Genomic DNA, 20,251 nt, shown 5'->3' with positions numbered 1-20,251 from the left:
TTCACCCATGAAGGATGAAGTGAAAGAGTCCACTTCTGGTTCCCGTTCAGACACCACCTAAAATGCAATGATCAGGAATGACTCCTTTATCCAGATTCCAGTTAACAGAGCTGTGGTTGGTCTCATCAGGGACCAGGTGACAACAAACATTAGATGCTGACGCCCTCATGACCTCCTGCCTGCACCAGTAACCATAGCCCCTCCCTGGGGTCTCCTGACCTCAGGGTCTTCCCTCCCATCTCTGCTCCAGATTCATTGCCAAAGGAGGGCTTACCTCTTGCTTTGGCTCTTTCTGAAACCTTCAACCCAAGGCCAAGGCCACTCCAACACACTGGCCTGGCCCTCGGTTTCCCAAGTGTGATACTCACACCCTCTCTTCTAGACAAATGGGCTTCCTCATGGGTTCCCAAACAGTCCTGTACATCCCTACCTGTGGGCCCTTGCCTATGCTGTCCCATCCACCTTGCCCTTTGCCCTTTCTACCCCTCTCTCATGACCTGGCCTTGCAGCTCTGAAAGTATCCTGTCCAGCAATCCCTTCAAGAGAGAGCCTACTGCAGAAAGTCAGGTGGCTGACAGAATCTGCCCAGTGCTCAGTCTAAGGCCATGTGCTTCCCTGGAAGCTTCAGTTGGTCACTGAGCCCAGGAGTAGCTGGGCTTACTGCTTTTGCCCAGCTCGGACCCCTCCATGGGGGGCATCCATGTGAGGCACCCACTGGCTTGGCGGAGAGCTTCTTGGAACTCACTGTGGTCAGAGGCTCTTCCCACAGGTCCTTCTCCTTCTGTCTTTCCTTTCACAGATGTCAGACCTGCCTCCTGTTCTGGGGGCTTCTGCTGCCTCCCATTATCTTCCATAAGTGGGCCCCCTAATCAATGTCTTGTGCTTCAACTCCCACTTGGTGTGCTTCCTGGAAGCCCTGACCCACCCACAGCCCCACTTTCTCTGCGAGGCCTTCCTCAACACTCCGTTGTCTGTTCCCCAGGCTGTTCTTTGTCATCCTGCCACCAGGCCCTGGGAACATGTCTTGCTTTGGCTCCTCTCAGCAGTGACTCTTGGGCAGTGTGCTCTGTGTTGGCAATTTCTATCCCAAATGAGAATGGGTGCTCCATGGGCTTTGGAAGGTCCAGGTCGAGTCCTGCTCGTTCAGGATCCTGCTGGGCCTGTGCACCCTATCCGGAGTAGGTGCTTCATGAGCATTGGCTTGTTTAGGTGCAAATATGTGCGGCCACCCAGGGACTAGACACTGTGTGCTGGAGGCAGTGGAGAGGGGCCACTGAGAAGGGAGCCACTGGATGCTGGATTGTTCTGGGTGGGCAAAAGAAGCGGTCAGCCTGTGAAGTGTGATGGGTCCAAGAGGGGCATTTTCTGGCTGAGGGAGGCTGGGGACAGTTCAGCACAGCCATGCTGATGGTGGGTTACAGGGAAGATCTGAGTTGGTGTTGATCTGGGCAGATGGAGCCGTGGCAGGGATTTTGGGAAGAGGAGAAGACAAACATCAAGGTAGAGACAGAGATATCAGAGGTAGAAGCTTTCACCCGAGGGAAGATTCCCTTCTCCCATTTTTCCTGGGGCTGCAGCTAGCCTTGCCCTGAATGTCCTCATTTCCATCAAGGGCCTTCCACCTCTGGGGTAGGGCCTTTCCCTCCCTTCCCTGGCCCTGCCTCGTCCTCAGCTCTCTCCACTTGTTCTTTGCTAGTCATCCCTGCTAGGGTGCCAAGGCTTATGCATCTCAGTGGCTGACTGCTCTTATTGGCAATTGCATTTTAAAGAGTAATTTCTGAAAACACAAAACTTTCAAGACTGACAGAGCTGAAGTTTCACTGATAGGAAAGAATTTTGATTATAAATTGTGGGATTTCAAGCTGGAAGGGGCTTTGGGGCGAATCTGTGTGGGAGTCCAGGCCCTCAGCCCCTGGCAGTGGCTGTGTCTGCTGCCGCTGAGAAGGCTGGCTAGACTCCCAGCCCTGTTGGCCGTCGCTTGTCCTGGTGACTGACCCTTCTGGGGCTGAGTGGTCAGGCCCTCAGCCCCTTCTGCTCTCTCAGAAGGGCGAGGCTCTTACTTCTATCTTCCCTCTCAGAGCAGGCTTAGGTGGGATGCCTTGACCTTGGGGAGGGAAGGTCCTGGCTGCAGGGATGTGTGTAGGGCAGTGGGGGCTATGGAGGGTTGTGGGTGAGGGGAGCGGAAGGTCCTGCCTCTGTACAGCCCAACCCAGGTTGTTCAGTGTGAGCTGGAAGTGCTCACCCTGCCCAGTATGAACAGCTTCCTTCCTGCCTGCTGGCAAGGCCTGGGTCAGGAGCTGAGGGGAGGAGGCGTGCAGAGGGGGAGGCCTCCCCCAGCCTCCTCAGGATGTAACTCATGCTGTGTTGTCAGAAGATTGGGAGCGGAGAGGTTTGCTCAGCTTCCAGATTACAAGACAGAGGCTTGTTTGGGGACGGGGTTTGGACAGGGACTGGGTGCTTAGGGCTCAGGCACTGGGCGGTATCTGTCCAAGAGGGGCTTCTGAGCTGGCACTGGGGAACCGTCATGCAGCACCGACCCTTCTTGAGAAGCCACACGGGGGCAGCAGAGAGCTGAAGAGGTGAGATAGGAGCCTGAGCTGGGCTCAGACTCTCAGAGACCTGGGAGGAGCCAGGCCTGTGGTGAGTGCCTCTGGGCCCAGCTGGGTGGTGGTGGGTCCACACCAGCCCTCTGGGACCCTGGAGTGGTTCGTGCGCATAAGCCTGAAGCTCCTGATGGTGACTCGGTGACCAGCCCACCCCCAGAGGAGAAGGGGTGTCTTCCTAAGGGAAGCCTCCCTGTTTCTGCGCAGACCACTGGGCTGTGGTGAACTGAAGGCACAGGCCAGTCCAGCTGGAAGCATGAGCATCATGTGTCATGGCTCCCGTGGGAGAAGGCAGCTCTGGCGGCTGCTGGGAAGTCACGGGAAGGAGGGCAGGGGCCTCCCGCAACGCTGTAGATGCCACCCCAGTCCCACACATCGGTCCCCTAGGCACATGAACCCTTCTTAAGACTCTTCTGTCTCCTGGCCCTCAGACTGGTAGGAAAGTCATCGGGCTGAGAGTTCTTTGTGTTGGCAGTGATGGGTGACTGTTGGCCCTTGGGGTCTCCTGGGGAGTTTGCTCTAACTTCTGATGGAAACCTGGCTGTCCACAGGCCTTGATTCCTCTTGAGGTTTAGACTCTTCCTTCCAAACCACCAAGCAGGTTCTGTGCCTGTGGGGTGTATGTGCGTGTGAGTATGAGCATGAGTGTGTGTGTGTGTACATGTGTATATAAACACACATGCATATGTGCCCTTGGGCAGTGTGTCCTGGCGCTCACTCTTTGACCTGCCTTCTCTTCTGGTGCCTGCCCCCCAAAGCTAATTTGGACCAATAACATCAGGGTGGATATGAATGTTTTCATATCCATGGGGACTTGAAGTTGCCCTTCATTCCTGTGATCCAGAACGAAAATCAGTTTTTAGGGTCAGACTGAGGTCTCCCAAAAGATGACCGTGGGGCCCTTGTCTCCGGTCCTCAGGGCCCCACACAATGCCGCAGTTGTGACAGGTCAGTGTGACAGGCCCTGCCTTCTTCCTCCCTCCTCTTCTCCCTGCTTCTTCCCTTCAATCCCTCAGGCTGGTCCGGTTTCCTGGAGTGGTTGCTGTGGTGCTCGGTCTCTTGGGAATTGAGGCTTTGGGCATCAAATGTGCCCAGCATGGAAATTCCGTAGCAACTATCACTGGGGATTGGCTGGGCAGAACCTCTTCCCCCTGCTTCTCAGGTGCCCTGGGGAGGGGCAAGGCTGTTTCTCCAAACCAGGGTGGGAGAGAGGCAGATTCCCCCTACTGATTTTAGATTCCCCCTACTGATTTGTGAGATAGAGACCCTGATCCTTCAGTCACTACCCTCCCTATGGGATTATCAGCCCCTTGGCTCCCAGTGAGCAGCAGACGAGACACTCCTGGTGTATTTACTGTTGATGATCTGGGCCTTTCCTGGGGTCCGCATTCTGTTGTCTGGCTTCCTAAGCTCCATCCTGGGGCTGTTGTAGGAGCTGGCTGAGGGTTCCTAGAGGAGCCGATTTAGAGGGTATTTTGCCTTATGAATCCAGAAGGGGGAGCTCTCTAAGCCTTTTCTTTTTCAGGGGAGAACGATCGAATCTTCTCTTCCCAGATATTCTGGGCCCCTGCACTGTGATGGCCTCTGCTGTCATCTCATACCCTCACCAGCTTATCTTCCTACAAGAAGACCCCCCCACTGGACTGTTACTCTCTGAGGAACTGACATGAGTCCTGGCCACTCTTCTCAGTTCAGCCAAGTTCTCCCTACTTTGTAAAGCCTTCCCTTTCCTTTCCAGCCTGAAAGCCATCTATCCCATTTTGAAGTCAAACCATTCATGGTCTGTACCGCTTCTTGCCACTTGGGATATAGGACCATGTGACTTCTCCTGGTGGCTGCCATTATTTGTATGTATGTGTTTCCTATAATATTGTCTATTTATGTATGATACTTTTCTTCTCAACTAATTGTAAACTTTTTAAGGCTCAGGGACTGCATTGTATGCATTATATTTCTCTTACAACATAGAGGTACCTCACAGTACAGGGCACATAGTAAGTGATGGATAATCATTTATGAGTAGACTGGGGAGATGACGGGCTTGGAGACCTGGTTGGACCTAAGTTCTCCTCTAGTCCCTGATGAGTCATGGGGTGGAATAGCTACCGTTCAGGATATGGAGTTAGAGTTGGGTTAGCATTTCCATGCTCATCTCCCACCCAAGGCTTAGAAGAAAGAACAGGGAATAGTTCTGGAGAGCTGACAAAGCCACCTCTGTATCTAGAGCTCTCTGGGTCTTGTATCTTCTCTATTTTACTTACTGATTTCTTTTAGCCCTTGTTAGGTATATAATCCCTGACCTGTCCTGGAATGCGTGGTGGGGAAATCACCTGAGCAGGAGGTAGAGGCCAGGAGACCTGCCGCTTGTACAGCTCTGTTTCCAACTCAGTTCCAAGGGTGTGCACTGCTCTGAATCTATTTTCTTATCTAAAAGACAAAAATGTTCCCTTCTAGTTCTAATATTTCATAAGCAACAGAAACCCTCAAAGGAACACCTAAGAGTTGCAAATGTGAAGCTTAGGGGAGGATTCCTATTTTTTCCTTGATAATGGGTGGGGGTCAGGAAGGAAGGCACATTCTGGAATATGGAAGTGAGAATGGAGGCTTCTTAAGCACCAATTGGCAAATCCAACTCTTGCTTCACCATATGCTGTTTCCTGAAGCTACTGTCCAGTTCCAGAAGCATTTTCATGGTTTGGGGTGACTGTCTAATTCACTGTGTCAGGAGGAGGGCCCCAGTCTTGGTCATCTGAGCTGCACTCCCTTGTTTCTTGCCCAGACTGGTATGAAGGGCTTTCAGCACCTTGGACAGAGACAGATCTCCAGCCCCGCTAAGCAACAGCAGCCAAGAGCTCTTGGGAATTTCTACCAGGCCAGCTTCCGTGGCGGGGTGGCATCAAAGTGCAGTTTGCTCCGTAGTACTTTTCAGTTTCTCAAAGTCATCCTAAAATAAATCCAAGTCTATGTCAAAACAGTGCACTGGTTCTGCAAACTCTGAAGGTATTGTTTAAGAACAACTACCATGCCCTAGAACAGTGTCAGGCACATTGGTGCTTAGTAAATAATTATTTGAAAGAAATACACACAAATTCAGCTTCTAGACAAGTGTTTAGGCCCCTTGCCCCTTATAATCAGGTTCCTGCTCTGGCCAGTGCCTCCTGTATGGTAATTCTAGAGCTTCTACTACTTGCTAAGTTCTGGAGCCTCATTTAACCCCTTCTTGTGTCTGCGCAGGGCTTAAATCAAAAGGTTAGATGGCTGTTAAGTCCTCTGCCAGGGAAATGTAACTGGCCCCTCCTCTTACTCTTCTGCTGGTAAGCAGATTTGTGGGAGGATCTCTCACCTGACTCCTGTTGGGATCTTGCTTTATGACAATGTTCATGCCCTTCATCTATGCCTGAGTAAACCCTTACCATACAGGAGGGCCCAGCCCGCTCAGGGCCCTCCCGCCCCAGACTCCCCCTGCACATATCATCAGAAGCACAATGCCGCAAAAGATTATTTTCTTGATATTTCATGCCCATTAGTTCTCTCTCCCCAGTTAGATTATGAACTCCTTGCAGGTTGAGTCTGTATCATATCTGTCTGTTTTCAGGAGACCCTACAGTGATGAGCACAAGCAGGGTGGACTAGGAGACCGATGGGTCTAGGGTCTTCGACTCCACTTATTTTTAGCTGAAATGAGATGTAGGATCACGCAGGATATCTGTGGAGTAACCGCTGGCCTCGAGGGCACCTGGGATCAGAAAGCAGAGGCAGGAGATGGAGGTGGGTACTGAGGGAAAATGGAAAGACCACTGGGGAATGTGGTTGTATAGAATTAAGGAATCACTCCCTGTTGGCTGGAAGGGAGCCCAGAGGTCAGCTTGTTTGGTCTCCTCATTTTACAGGTAAGGAAAGTGAGATTTAATGATCCTCCTCAAGTTACACAACCAACGGCCCCATTCCGTCACCTCTGACCTGGTTCTTCCCCCTCTCTCCCCTAGACTACTGCATAGCTTCATGTAGCAGATTATATTTTTCCGAGATGGCTGCACAACTAGATTTTACATGCTTTTTTTACAACATGTCAGTGACATGCCTCCATTGAGAAGTGGGGGTCTTTGTTCCTCTCTTTGAATCTGATGGGCCATGATTGTGGCAGAAGTCCTGTGTGGCTTTCAAGGCTGAGTTATTAAAGATGGCACAACTACTGCCTGGACCTCTCTTGGGACACTTGCCCTTGGAACCCAGCCACCATGTTGTGAGGAGGCCAGGCAGCCACGAGGAAGGCTTCATGCAGGAGTTCTGGCCCCAGTCCTAGCGGAGATCCCTGCTGACAGCCGGCATCAACCACCACACACGAGTGGATGGGCCTTTCAGTCCCGAGGCGAGTGGAGCAGGCATAGGTGGTTCCAGGGGAAACTGCCCAAATGGCGGAGCCAACAGCAAAATAAATGCTGTCACTGATTTAAGTCACTGGGGTTTGGGATGTCATGCAGCAATAAGCAGTTGAGACACTTCATTTCTGCCTCAGTTTCTCCAAACCATTGTACACATTTCATTAATTCAACATGTCTTTATTAGATACCTACTATATGCTAGGGTCTGATTTCTATATTCATGGACAATACATTTCAGCTGCGACCACAGTTCCTGTGCACACAGAATGAAATTCATACTCCTCAGCCCTCTACTAGTGCCTCCAGGCTATCAGTCCATTGACACCACACCAGACTATTTTGTCCCCAGACCTGAATTCCATTCTCCAGTCTCTATGCCTTTGCTCATGTTGTCCCCTCCACCTGCAGTGCTTCTCCCTTGCCCCACCTTGACCTTCAGTGACCTGCTCTGAAACATCTTTCCTCCCAGACTCCTCCAGCTGAAAGCAATTGATGCCTCCTGATACTCCCACAGCACTTACTGCAGACCGCACAGTTTCTGTCTGCCCACTGCCTCTATCAAGCCCCAGCAGACTGTGAATCCCTGGGAGAGGGATCCTGGTTTAGCCCTCCTGCCCTGCCAACCCCAGTATCTGGCACAGGGCCCAGTACACAGGAGGCCCCCCAAAAACATTTGTTTCATGTGACTACCTGCAGAACAGGATTTAGAACCCTAGTCTTAAGCACCTTATTTGCTTCTATTGAAACCATGATGGTAGGGAAAACCTCCCACCAATGGTGGGTACCAGGTTGGTGGGAGAAACCCTTGGTTTTGGGTTGGGGTTGATGGGATGGCCACATGCAGTGAGTGGCGGGAGATCCAGATCCTGGCTAGTGGTCTGCGGGGGTCCCTCCCTTCCTCCCTTCACTTGCTCTCAGCCAGCCCTGAACATCCACTTCCAGAGGGGGAATATGCTGTTTCTTTGATCTTCATTTCCTCCAACCCCAGTTCATGTGTGAAAACATCTCCATTCTCAGGACCCAGTTGCATGGAAAACAAGGCCATGCCATGCCACCAAAGCTTGCACTCACACAGCAAGGACTGCTCTGTGTTCTCCCTGGGGTTTCTCTGGATCGATTCCTCCATAAGCTGTCTTTCCTGAGCCTATTTGGCTAGAACTGCTTCCTAGTCCCCTGTGATTGCCACTCGCTCTCCTGGGCTTGATTCTGTGTCTTGCCGGGCCCGCTCTTTGGGGGTCCACCAGCAGGGCCAGGCTCCAGTTTCTTGTTTCCTTCCAGAATGTCCTGGCTAGACTCCGTCAGACTGAACAGAGCAGAGAGTGGAGCGGGCAGGATGTTTTCTGCAGAGTTCTCCCTAAACTGCCTCTTTCTGGGAGCTGGGAGGAGCTTTGCATCTCACTGTCCGTGTTGCTTCTCCCTTCCCTCTATCACAGGCAGGGTTGGGAGCCCTTCCCAGGAATGTCCCTGCTCTGCAGGCTGGAGGTGGGGATGGCAGACACGGTGCTCTTGCTCCCTGATCTGAGGCAGTGGGGGTGGGGAGGCTCCATCAGCTCGCCTGTTGCCCTTTTCCTCTTGGTGCCTGGCAGTTGTGGTCCCAGGAAGGATGCCTTGGGCTCAGCCCGACCCCATCTCGCAGACTCTTCCTTATTCCAGTCCTTGGCTGGGGGTGGGGAGGGGTGGCTCAGACTGCCTTCAGATATCTGTAATCAGCTCTGACTTCTAAGTGTGTGTGTGAGAGAGAGAGAGACAAAGACAGAGACAGAGACAGAGATAGAGACAAGAGACAGAGACAGATTTACTTCGCCTTAGCCTGCGGGAAAGCTTTCTTCTTGCCTGCCTCTGTGCACAGGAAGAGGGCTACTCTGTTTGTTCTCTCTTTTGGGAGGATCAAAGCTCCCTCTTGGTTCCGTGGGATAAGAGCAGACGCCTGTCCTGGGAACATGGGTCCCACAGCATGGACAGCCAGCCAGGCCAGATGAACAGCCCCCTTCCCCACAGCCTGGCTTCCTTAGTCCTTGGTCGGGAGAGAAGGTGGTGCTAAAGATGCTCCTTTCTTACTCTTCCCTCCCCAGGCCCATTTTCACTGCAGGCCCTTTCTCACTCTCTCAATCTCCCAACCTGGAGGGGAAGACACCACTAAAATGTGCACCTGGGGCAAGCATCCCAGCCTCCAGGGGGTGGCCGAAGGGTGGGGGAGGGGCTGTGCCAGTCGTAGACTGGGTTCCACCCAGTACCCAGATGGGTTGATGTGCCTGATGCCAGGTCACAAAGGAAGGGGAGTCTGTGCCATTGAAGGCCTAGGCATCTTGGAGTGCAGGTGAGGAAGCTGCCCAAAGTGGAGAGGGCCGAAGGGATGACTGTACAGGCAAGAGCCTCTGGTCTTTTTTAGCATCAGCTGGTGGAGCCACCTCCTTCTCTCCCACTGGCTGCCTCCCTGAGTCACTGCCCACCCACCAGCAAATAAAAAAGGGGTGTCATCTGCTGGCCAGTGGCCCCATCTGGCTCCAATGTTTGCATCTTTTTGCTTCTAGGAGGAAGGTGAGAGTCTAGGTAGGGTGCTCTTGCAGAGACCTCTTCCTCTGGGTCTTTCTCCTTCCAGCCTCTGCTTCCTTCTCTGCCCTTTATTCCTCCCCTCCTCCAACATCCCATGATTGTTCTCCCTGGTGACAAGACCCACCCCCTTGCTCCAAGGACAGAGGCAGCTGCAAACCCTCAGGGGCCCCCACATGGACCCATTCGTCTAGCTGGGTCTCTGATACGGCTGCAGGGGAGGGGACCCATGGGCTGCTCAGCTGACGACTCCTCCCTGACAGCCAGCTCAGCTGTCAACACTCACCTCCCTGCCCTGGGCTTCCCAAGGCTCTGCCTGGCTGGTTAGGCCAGGGAGAGACACTGAGCCCGGGAGACCCTCACTGAGACCCAGGCAGGCGGTGGGCCGGCAGCGGGCAGACACCCTGCCTGCCCTTGAGCATCCTCGGGCCTCCTTGCCTAAATAAGGGAGCTGCAGCTGAGCAGGCCAGCTGGCCGGGGGAGGGGCCTGCGGCTAGGCCAGGGTTTTCCGAGGGGCTGGGCCGCTGCACCGCCGCAGGGCCCCGAGCCCGCCTATTGCGCCTGCGAGGCTTGCCCCGAGCTGCAGAGGGAGGGCGGGCTGCTCGCACATGGGGATCCCCAGGCTGGAACTTCGCGTTCAGGGGCCTCCCTTTGATCCCGCAGTTAGGAGGCCACAATTCCTGTCAGAATGTCCCTCTCTGTGCAGTAGGGCCCCGAATAACCCCAGAGAGGGATGCGTGCGGGCGGTGTGTGTGTATTGGGGGAGCGCCCCTGCTCTGGATGCTTCTCCTAAGTCTCATACACCCTTATCTCAAATCTCGGCTGGCCTGGGGCCTCCAGAGATTGTCTTGTCCTTCGCATTTCCCAGGTCTGCTCTGACCCTAGGCTCGTCTTCCCCAGGCCCAGGCCTCGCCCGTGTCTTTGAGCACATGCTATGTATGTACCAAGCCTGTGCTTGGCGTGGTGGGGCACCAGGGCGTAAGGGGCCGGCCTTCTCCCTTCAGGTCAGGTTCCTCAGTCCTTCTAGCGGTGGGGGGCGGGAGTGGGACGGGGGCGGCCTGGAGGCCAATTCCCCAGTCCCTCTCGGCCCGCCTCAAGGCCGGCCGTCGCACCTGTCCTCACGGGCCCCCTACCTAAGAGCGCCTTCCCCCTCTTTGGGACGCACGGGTCCCGGGGGGCTCCAGGGCTGCGCGAGGGGCTGGGGTGGGGGTAGCCCTCTGCGCGGCTCAGCCAATGGGAAGGGCGGGCGCGCGGGGTGTGTGGAGGGGGAGAGAGGGCGGCGCTGCGGGCGCGCGGCGGGCGGGAGGGGGCCGGAGCCCGAGGGGCGCGCGCCGCGTTAACCCTTCCGCGGCCGGGCCGAGCCGCAGGCGCAGCCCGAGCCGCGGGCGCCGGAGCTGCTGTCTGTGCGGCGGGCGGGAGCCGGGAGCCCGGCGCTCAGGCGGGCGGAGCGCAGCGCGGGGACGCGGCGGAGCGGGGCCCGCGGCTCGGCTGGGGCCGGCAGACAGGTGTGCGGGCGGCCGGGCGGACCGAGCTCAGGCGGCTCCAGGCCGGGGCCGCGGTCTGGAGCCGGGGGCCGAGCGAAGACCCCGCTCCCGCAACCCAGCCCCGGCCCCGCCCGTGTTCTGCCTAGCCGCTGGGTGCGGGGATCACGGCCGGGCCGGGCCACCCCTAGCCTGTGCTGGGCCGGGCCGGGCCGGGGTGGGTGGGGGCCCGCCCGGCCCGCCCATGGGCTCAGGATGCCGGTGCGGAGGGGCCACGTCGCGCCGCAGAACACCTTCCTGGACACCATCATCCGCAAGTTTGAGGGCCAGAGTGAGTGGGGGAGGGGGCCGGCGGGGAGGGGGTTCTTGGGGCGGGCCGTTCTCTCTCGAGTGTGGATGGAGGGGCGTGCCCGGGCCGTGTGCATCCGGCAAGTTAGAGTCAATGGGGGCTGGTAGCCCCAAGCCCCTCTGGTCTGGGGTCGCGGGGGCAAGGCTTGGTGCTGGGGGCCGTGGGCTTGGGGCCAAGGGGCCTGTGCTGAGCGTGCGGGGGAGGCTCAGCTCAGGCTTCCGGGATCAGGGAGTGTTACACCCTGAGTGTGCAGGTATCCCCAACTCTGGGTTCCTGAATGGGGATGGGGCTGTGTGGGGGCAGGGACAGAAGAAGGTACATTGTCCAAACTGACAGACCTAAGAGTACAGAGCATATGCCCATCTTGACTGTGTGGTGCCAGGCTGAAGCCATGTATGCAGGGTCAGTGCCTAACCTGCTCTTGAGTGTTTGGGGGGCATGTTTGTATCACCCATGAGCTCAACCCTGCATGGGGAGTGGGGAGGTGTCTCTGACAGGCTATAAACTGTGGACCTGGGGCAAAAGGGTGACATGGGCTGGATCTGGGCTTTGAGGGTCTAACAGGTCCCATGCAGTGTGCTCATCTTGTTGATTTTCCTGTCCTGAGTTCCCTTGTGAGGACTACAGCACCCCTAATGCTGGCACGGTAGGGGAGGCTTCCAGAAGTGTCCCAGGCTGGTGAATGTTCTTGGTGTGTGTGTGTGTCTGTCCCCAAAGCTGCATGTGCCATAGTGGGTGTGACTGCCAAGGGCTCTGGGGTTGGGGAGCGGGTGACATTCCTTGCCCATGACCCTGTGAGCACAGGACAACGTGTTCTTGTAACTGTGGTCAGGGGAGGGAGGGGTCAGGTCGATGTGCAGCATTGTCTGAGGCAGAGGAACAAGATGATCCTGAAGGGGAGGGGACTGCCACGGTGGAGGGGTCTTTCCTTCCCACAAGCTCCTGAGGCTGCGTAGGCACAGGAAGAACCTGGGCTGGCATCTGGGGGCCTGGCTTCTGGCCCTACCGCTGCCACTGACTGCCATGTGACCTTGAGTGACTCTTCTCAGAGTCTCGGGTTTACCGGTTTATACATCTGGGAAGGAGGGGGTGGCCAAAGGGGCCTTTTAGTTCCCTTCTTTCACTGTAATTCAGGAGCTTGGAGAAGGGGGTGGGGGTGGGGCCTGCCTTCGAAGAAATTTACTCTTCTCTCCAGGCCTGGGAGTGGGGGTCAGGTGGTTTTCCTTCTCTGAAGCTGGCATGTGTGGCTGATACTCTGGACTGTCTTGGGCCCAGGGACAGATGTGACAGGGACCCCTCACTTCTGGGGTTGATAGCTGCCTGGGAGTTTGGGGAGGCCTGGGGAATTGACCGAAAGATGACCCAACTTCAAAAGTAACTTCTGGGAGGTCAGAGTAAGGGAGGGCAGAGCAAGACAGGGAGAGGCAGGTCCTGATGGCCTGATGACCTGAGCCTGCCTCAGGGAGCTTTTGCTGCAGCAACCTGGGCCTTGCCCCGCGCTTGCCCGAAGCTGCAGTGGGAGGGCTCCAACTGTACAGAGAGCCCCAGCATTAAGGGCCAAAGTGGCTGGAACTTCTGTGTTTATAGAAAGCTCTTATCCGGGAGCATCTTCCCTGGCACAAGCTGGGGCTGCTGCCCGCCAGCCTGGCTCTTGAGGCAGGTGTGGAGCTGGTGAGCCAAGTCTAGCTGAAGTGGGTATACTGGAGCACCTCTCCTTAATGGGGCCGAACTGAGGAAGGCCTCATAAGCCTGGGGCAGGTCCCCTTTCCTGGGTCTGCCCTCCTACAAGTAGACCACTGTCTCACGCCGTTCCCTGGGCTCCAGGTATTTCTAGGGTTTGGGGTCACAGGTCCCTTTCCTTGCTCTCTATGATTTTGGGTTTCTGCCTGTGACCTCAGCTTATTTCTTCACCGGGCAGACCTAGCTGTTGTCATTTACAATTACCAAAGCTGGCTGTCATTTACAAGCTGCAAGATGTGGACTGACTGAACTTCTTTTGAGCCTCAGATTCTTCATCTATAAAACGAGGATAATGATGCCTACCTTATGGGGTATTAAACGAGAGAAGGCAGCTACGTGCTCATGTGGTACTTCCCTTGTCCTCTTTAGCGCGCCCACTCCCCAGCCTGTGACCGCCCGAGGAGGGGCGTGGGAGTCCTGAGAAGTACTGATCTGGCAGGGTCCGCAGATACTTGGAGTAGTGATTTCCTAGAGATCCCAGGGGGGTAAGGAGTGCCCGGAGAGCGTCCCCAAGGCTAGAGAGCTGGGGTCAGGAAGAGAAGTCCGGAGAAGCCGGTGCAAAGGGAAGGCTGGCCGCCATCTCTGGCCCTTCCCAGGCTCCCTCTCCAGGTCCCGTGTTTATCCCTCTGCCGCGGCTGCTGACACGCGTTGCTGACACCCGCCCCGACTGGCCTCAGCCCCCGGCGCGGAGGGGGCGGCGGGGGGCTGGCAGCCTGCCCGGGGGAAGCCATACAGCCAGCCCACGGGCCGGGCGGGGGAGGGGGCGCGTTTGCGGGCCGGCCATGGCACCTGTGTTGGGGCACAGCTGCGTTCGTCCCTTGCTGGGGCCCCCCAGTCTCTGCTGTGCTCTCTGGTGCGGGTAGTCCCCGCGCGGGTAACTGTGTGACAGGAGAATGAGGGGAAGGGCTGGGAGCCCCGGAGGCAGGGGTCTCTGCTCACGTGCCCGCTCATCCCGCCCCCCAGGCCGCAAGTTCATCATCGCCAACGCTCGGGTGGAGAACTGCGCGGTCATCTACTGCAACGACGGCTTCTGCGAGCTGTGCGGCTACTCGCGAGCCGAGGTGATGCAGCGGCCCTGCACCTGCGACTTCCTGCACGGGCCACGCACGCAGCGCCGCGCCGCCGCGCAGATCGCGCAGGCCTTGCTGGGCGCCGAGGAACGCAAAGTGGAGATCGCCTTCTACCGGAAGGATGGTAGGCGCCGACCGGGGCGGGGCCGCGGGGAAGGGGCGGGGCCTCGAGGGTGAGGGTAGGGAGGGGCGGGGACGGGGGCGGAGGTGTAGGGGCGGTGGGAGAGCCGCCTGAGACCGGGCGGTTTCCTTGGGGGCGTGACCCCCCGACCTTGCTTTGGCTCTAAGGGGAGGCGCCGGCTGAGCTTTGGGGCTGTAGGGCTGTCTGGGTCCCTTCACGCACTTAGGCGGGATGGTTTGCGGGGTGGCCAAGGGGCTGCTTGGCTGTGGGTCTGACACCTCTGGTTCCTTCCTCCCTGGGCAGTTGTGGACACGCTGAGCTAGGCGGGCAGGAGTTTGAGGGGCAGGGCAGATAGGTGTGTGCGTGGACGAAGGTAACAGCAGGTCAGGCTGGTGGCTGGACACTGATCTCCCGCCACAGCTGCCCTACAGCGGTCCCCGCCAGGTGACTGGTTTGGGGTGTTGTCAGTGAGGGCAAAGCAGGTGAGGGCCGCTGAACTCTGGCTTCCTCTCTGCTATCCATCTCCTTCCCCGTCTCTCTTCTGCACTTAACCTGCTCCTGGGCGGAGGTGTGTGCCCCTGCCCCCCCACCTCAGTTCCCTTTGTCTCATCACTTGAGCCCCAGTCCCCCGCCCATGACAGGTGTCTCTGCTCAGCCACCGCCTCCTTGTCCAGCTGCTTTGGGCTTCCGGAGAGTGGATAAACACAGCCCTGGGTGGGGCTGCTCTCACACTATGCCTGCCCTGCTGGGGTGGGCTCTGCTCAGGGCAAGGCAGTGGGGCTTCAAGGGGCCTGCAGGTATGAAAGGTCTGGGGGTGTGGCTCCAGAACGTCCCACTGGACTGCCCACGGGTGCCCAAACCCTGTCACTTAGTGTGTATCCTACAAGCACTTATGAATCCCTGTGAGCCAGGCCCAGCTCTAGAGGCTTGGAGATGGAGCAGTGAAGACAGATGAAGTTACTGCCCCCAGGGAGCTTACCTGCTGTAGTCAGCACTCTGCCTCCCTCTGGGGGTAGGCGAAGTGAGGGATCAGTCCCGGTGTGCCGGGTCCCTAACCCAAGAACCTCCTCTGTGTGCTCAGGGTTGGCTGAAGCTGTGGTGTTCGGCTTGCTTCCTCCGATGGCTCAGCTTTTGCAGGCATGCACAGTCTGTGACATCGCTGGATGGCATTAGAGGGGGCATTGTCACTGGGGCCCTGCTGGTTGGGAGACAGGAGGGGTTGGAAGATTGCATGCAAGATCTGAAGGTAGGACTTACTATTGGACATTTCACTGATGTCTTCCTAGAACCTTAATCAGAGCAGATCTGTTTTTTTTTTTTTTTGAGAGGGCATCTCTCATATTTATTGATCATATGGTTGTTAACAACAATAAAATTCTGTATAGGGGACTCAATGCACAATCATTAATCAATCCCATACCTAATTCTCAACAGTCTCCAATCTTCTAAAGCAAAACGAACAACTTTTTACATGGTGAACAAGTTCTTACATAGTGAATAAGTTCTTACATGGTGAACAGTGCAAGGGCAGTCATCACAGAAACTTTTGGTTTTGATCACGCATCATGAACTATAAACAATCAGGTCAATTATGATTATTCGTTTGATTTTTATACTTGATTTATATGTGAATCCCACATTTCTCCCTTATTATTATTATTATTATTATTATTATTAATAAAATGCTGAAGTGGTAGGTAGATGCAAGATAAAGGTAGAAAACATAGTTTTAGTGCTGTAAGAGGGCAAATGTAGATGATCAGGTGTGTGCCTATAGACTAAGTATTAATCCAAGCTAGACAAGGGCAACAAAACATCCACGGATGCAGAAGATTTCTCTCAAAACAGGGCAGATCTGTTTTTATATCTGCCTGGCTTTCCAGTACTAGCTAACATTGGTGGGTGGCTTCTCTGGGCTGGACAGCAAGCAGGCTAAATGTTTCACTTACTATCTCATGGAATCATCACAACAACCCTGGGAGGTAGATACTATTTTTATTTCCATTTTATGGATGAGAAAACTGAAGTTTAGGGAAATTAAGAAACTCTCCCAAAGTCACACAGCTGGAAAGTGTCAGAGCTGGGAATGGAAGCAAAGGGAACCATATCTGTCTGATTAGAGCCCTACTCACTGGACTCTGTTGTCCTATATTAAAAACAGCACCAAATAGTTACAGGTGTATCTATTATTGCACATTACTTTATGTACAATTTTATTTTGGAGGTTTGCAAACCATCGTTGTCATGAAGAGAAAGTGAATATGTAAGTGCTGGGTTCAGGTCTAACAGAAGAAATTATGTCATATGGGACCAGTCGGTTACCGCTTTGTGCCTGTTTCTACTTCTAGGATAATGTGCCCACTTGGCCCATCAGCAGCAGGGGCCTGAGTGCCTCTGTCTTCCTCATAGCACGTGCTGGTGTCTTTGGGAGTGGATGGTCAGGGGAGCCCTTCTGCAGAGGTGTTATCATGGAATCTGGGTGGCCTGGAGGATCATTTAGTCCAGCCCCGTCCAGTTACAGATGGAGAAACGGAGAAGCAGAGGTCTAGTTACCAGCATCAGTGGAGGGAGTAGGACTACAGCCCAAACTCCCTGCCCAAGTTTAAGTTCTTTTCCTACCTCCAGGTTATTATTCCATGTGGGGCGCAACTCAGAAAAATCCTATGCCAGCCGTTTCTGCCTGCCCCCTTCTCTGCTTTCACCTGGTTTCCATGGGGATCATGTATCTCCTGTTGGCCACCAGGCTGGCCTTGGGCCTCAGGTCACATGGGTCTCCACTTATCCTGGCACTTGAGGCCTAGGATGCAGACAGATTTTCTCTGCCTCCCCGCCCTTTGCCCTAAAACTCTCAGTCCCTTGGGCGACTTCCCATGACCTGATGTGGGCTGTGTGTGACTGCATGCGTGAGTCTTTCTGCGTGGGCGGAGTAGGGAGGCACAGGTGACGAATGCCAGTGCCGCTGCTTGTTTCTGTCTAGGCTTTTCTCAGGGTCTCTACCTGGACCAGCCACTGGGAAGTGGGTCCCTAGGCTTCAGCCCCAGGGAAGTGGGTGGCTGGGAAAGAGGTGGGGCTTTTTGCTGGCAGGCGCCACTGTGGACAGCTGTGCTGTGTCGGGGCCTCTAGCCTAGCTCTGTGCAGTATCAGGGCCTGGAGCCAGACAGCCCCATTATTTAGTTGCTGGTTCTGCTGGGAGGCGGGGAGGCCAGACTGGGGGGTGTGGGCTGGAGGCAGAGACACGAGTTGCCAGTGGGTCGTGCGCCCTGTGCCCAGGCCCCCTAACGTGAGGCCCAGGGTAAGGTGGAGTCAGGAGCAGAACCCAGCAGCAAGGGCTGGCAGGTGGAGCCTCCCTGGGGCCCGGGGGCCACACCTTGGCACAGGTCTGCTGGCACTTCCTTACCGCCTTCCAGGTGGGCTGTGGGTCCCTTTGAGGGGGCTCCCCCTCACTTTCTCCCCTCCTCTGCCAGGCGTTGTGGAGGTGCCCTGCTTCCTTTCCTTGTGCTCCTTCTGCTCTCCGTCTCTGCCTCAGCACCCTCCCCACCCAGTGCGTGCAGCCTGCCTTCCTGTGCCCTGGTCTCTGCCCCTCTCCCTGTCTGCACGTCTGCTCGCTGTCCCCTTGGTCTTTATCTCCCGCCTGCATCTGCCTCTCTTCCTCCCCCCTTCAGTACCCCTGAGCTCTCCTCCTTGCCTCTCTCCCTCTGCCCTCTGGGCTCTATCTCGAAATCTCTCTCTGGCTCCTCATACCTCTGCCTATCCTGGCCTGGTCTCCATGTCCCGGTGTCCCTGGAGCCTGTGTGTGGGTGGGAATGGGGTGTCTCTAGAGAAGAGTCTGTCGGCTTCGCCACTCCAGCTGCAGGCTGGCTGCCATGGTAACAGGGTCAGAGGGCCCCCACTGCAACAGCTGAGTGTGGGCTGGGGGAGGGGTAGAGACAGCGGGCCAGCCTGCTCCCAGTGCCCCCCAGGACTGGAGCGGGGAGCCAGAGCCCCAGAGGCAGCCCCATACCCACTGGTCTCTGGTCCCCAGACTCAGACCCCCACTTCCCAGGGGCTGTGCAGGCACTTCTGGTATCAGTGACACTCCTCTGGGCCTCCTGTGTCCCCCTCCCACCACACCCAGTCCATTTCCCCATCTTCTTCCTGTCCCCCAAATCAAACCCCTCACTATGACAGTCCCATGCCCCTCCACCTCTCCATATGGCCAACTCCTCCCCAGGCTTGGACACCTGCTCCCCTCCATCTTCTCCAGGCCCCAGGGCCCCTAGGATGTTGAGGCTGAGCAGGCAAATCAGAGGGAGGCTGCTGCCCAGTTGTGTCTGTGCCCTTGAGGTGGGAGCAGACGAGAGTGATGACTGGGGGAAGGAGGTTAGTCACAGGTAGCGCTTCAGGAGGCAGTTGGGGAGTGGAAGCCCTTGGGGAACTCCCTCCCCTGGATCGGCAGGCAGGCCTGGGGGCTGGAGCAGTACTGCCTCAGAGCCCAGCTGCTCTCCCCACCTGGCACTTGCCCTCCTCAGCTCCAGCGGCTCCAGGGAAGGGGCATTCAGTGTCTTGGCCTGTTAGGGACTTCCTGTCCCAGCCCCACCTTGGGGGCCAGGCAGGCCTGCCAGGATTGAGTGCTGTCAGCCACTCCTAGCCCTCTCTGGGGTCAGGAGAGCGTTGGGAGGGTGGCTCCTCCATGTTGTGTCTGCTGTAGCCCCCAGAGAGGAGCTATGTAAATATTTGTGCAAAGGCGTCTGGGATGGGAGCAGAGCTTGACAGTGGCCTTGGGCTTTGGGGAGGGGCCGTGGGCAGCAGGAGGGCCAGCGTGGGGGTGTGAGACAGGGTGAGACTCTGCCTCTTTTCTGCCCAGAGGGGGTTTCCAGGGTGGTGTGACTTGAGAGGGTCCAAGGAAGCCCTTTCACGCTTAAACACATCCCACGAGGGTGCCTGAAATGCCTCCATGAGAGAACCTTTCACTTGGGTGGAGAATGGGGCTTTTACTTGAAAACCACATTCTCTCTCATTGCCCATACCTGTGCGCAGGGAGGACATGGAAATTTCCAGCTCCTTAGTGTGAGGGCGTTTAATAGAAACTTTCCTCCTGACATGGGGAGGAGGGTGTGGGGTCAGGGCTGGAAAGGGGGCCACCGAGGGACACCTGGGACAGGTGATGAGTATGGGAAAGGCTGTGGATGAGCCACTGACCCCCTTTAGTTCTCTCCTTAGTCCAGGGGCCTGTAAAGATCTCCATGCTGAGGACTGGGGTTGGCCTCAGATGGACTCCTCCGTTTTGGTCACATGTCTATTGGACTAAAAATGGCACCTTGAGGGCCAGGCTGTGTCTTCCCTTGGCTCCCAGCTTCCCCGTCTCAGTTTGGGATGAGGTTGCCTCCTCTGATTTTCCTCGCTGGATGGTAAGGTACATGAGGACAGAGAGCAGCCCGTAAATTTTGTTCTCTATTGTATCTGTGTCTAGCTCAAAGTGGGGGTTCAGTACATGCTTGCTGAATGAGTGAATGAATGAATGAATGAATGAAGAGGCGGACAGTGTGCTTGTGCTGTGTTGCAGAAGCCCCATCCTGGGAATCAGTGACTTGGGAGAGGTTTCTGGCTCAGCTACAGAAATTGGTGTGTGACCCTGAGCAAGTCGCTTCACATCTCTGGGCCTCTGTAAGAAGCCTTCGAACAGTAGATTGCCAAGGCTGGGAGGGGTCTTAGAGGAAGGTGGGCCGGGGAGAGGTGGCCTGAGGTGGCCACTGAGAGGGCCGGGAGACCTCCAGTCCTGCTGTGTGTGGGGGACACTGTGGGGTGCATGGAAGGCATGTGGGGATCAGCCTCCCTCTCCCAGATGGGCTGAGGAGACCCAGGGATGGGAGCCCAGCTCTGGTGGCGGGAGCTCACAGGCACACTCACTGCTGGGATGTGCACCTACGGCAGGTGGTCGTCGTGGCCCTCTGGGAGAGGCCTCCTCCCCAGTACTTT

At 56.1% G+C, this 20,251-nt stretch overlaps 1 protein-coding gene across 7 annotated transcripts in view; it reads left to right on the top strand.

The window, feature by feature from the left end:
• The window catches only part of KCNH2 (potassium voltage-gated channel subfamily H member 2), a 61,757-nt gene that overhangs the window by 18,368 nt on the left and 23,138 nt on the right, over positions 1 to 20,251 (top strand). For 4 of the 7 annotated variants that reach the window (XM_036899714.2, XM_036899713.2, XM_057504916.1 and 1 more), the window contains one exon: positions 14,069 to 14,299. In XM_036899714.2, coding sequence (XP_036755609.2) covers positions 14,170 to 14,299 — 130 coding nt within the window. In that variant the 5' untranslated portion in view covers positions 14,069 to 14,169. Of the gene's footprint in view, positions 1 to 10,901; positions 11,348 to 14,068; positions 14,300 to 20,251 lie in introns of those variants that run through there. The other 3 variants (XM_036899717.2, XM_036899711.2, XM_036899716.2) reach the window with 3 other exon arrangements.

The sequence above is a fragment of the Manis pentadactyla genome, chromosome 7 (genome assembly GCF_030020395.1).
Source record: "Manis pentadactyla isolate mManPen7 chromosome 7, mManPen7.hap1, whole genome shotgun sequence".
Classification (NCBI taxonomy): domain Eukaryota; kingdom Metazoa; phylum Chordata; class Mammalia; order Pholidota; family Manidae; genus Manis; species Manis pentadactyla.
This window is presented reverse-complemented; position numbering and strand designations above follow the sequence as displayed.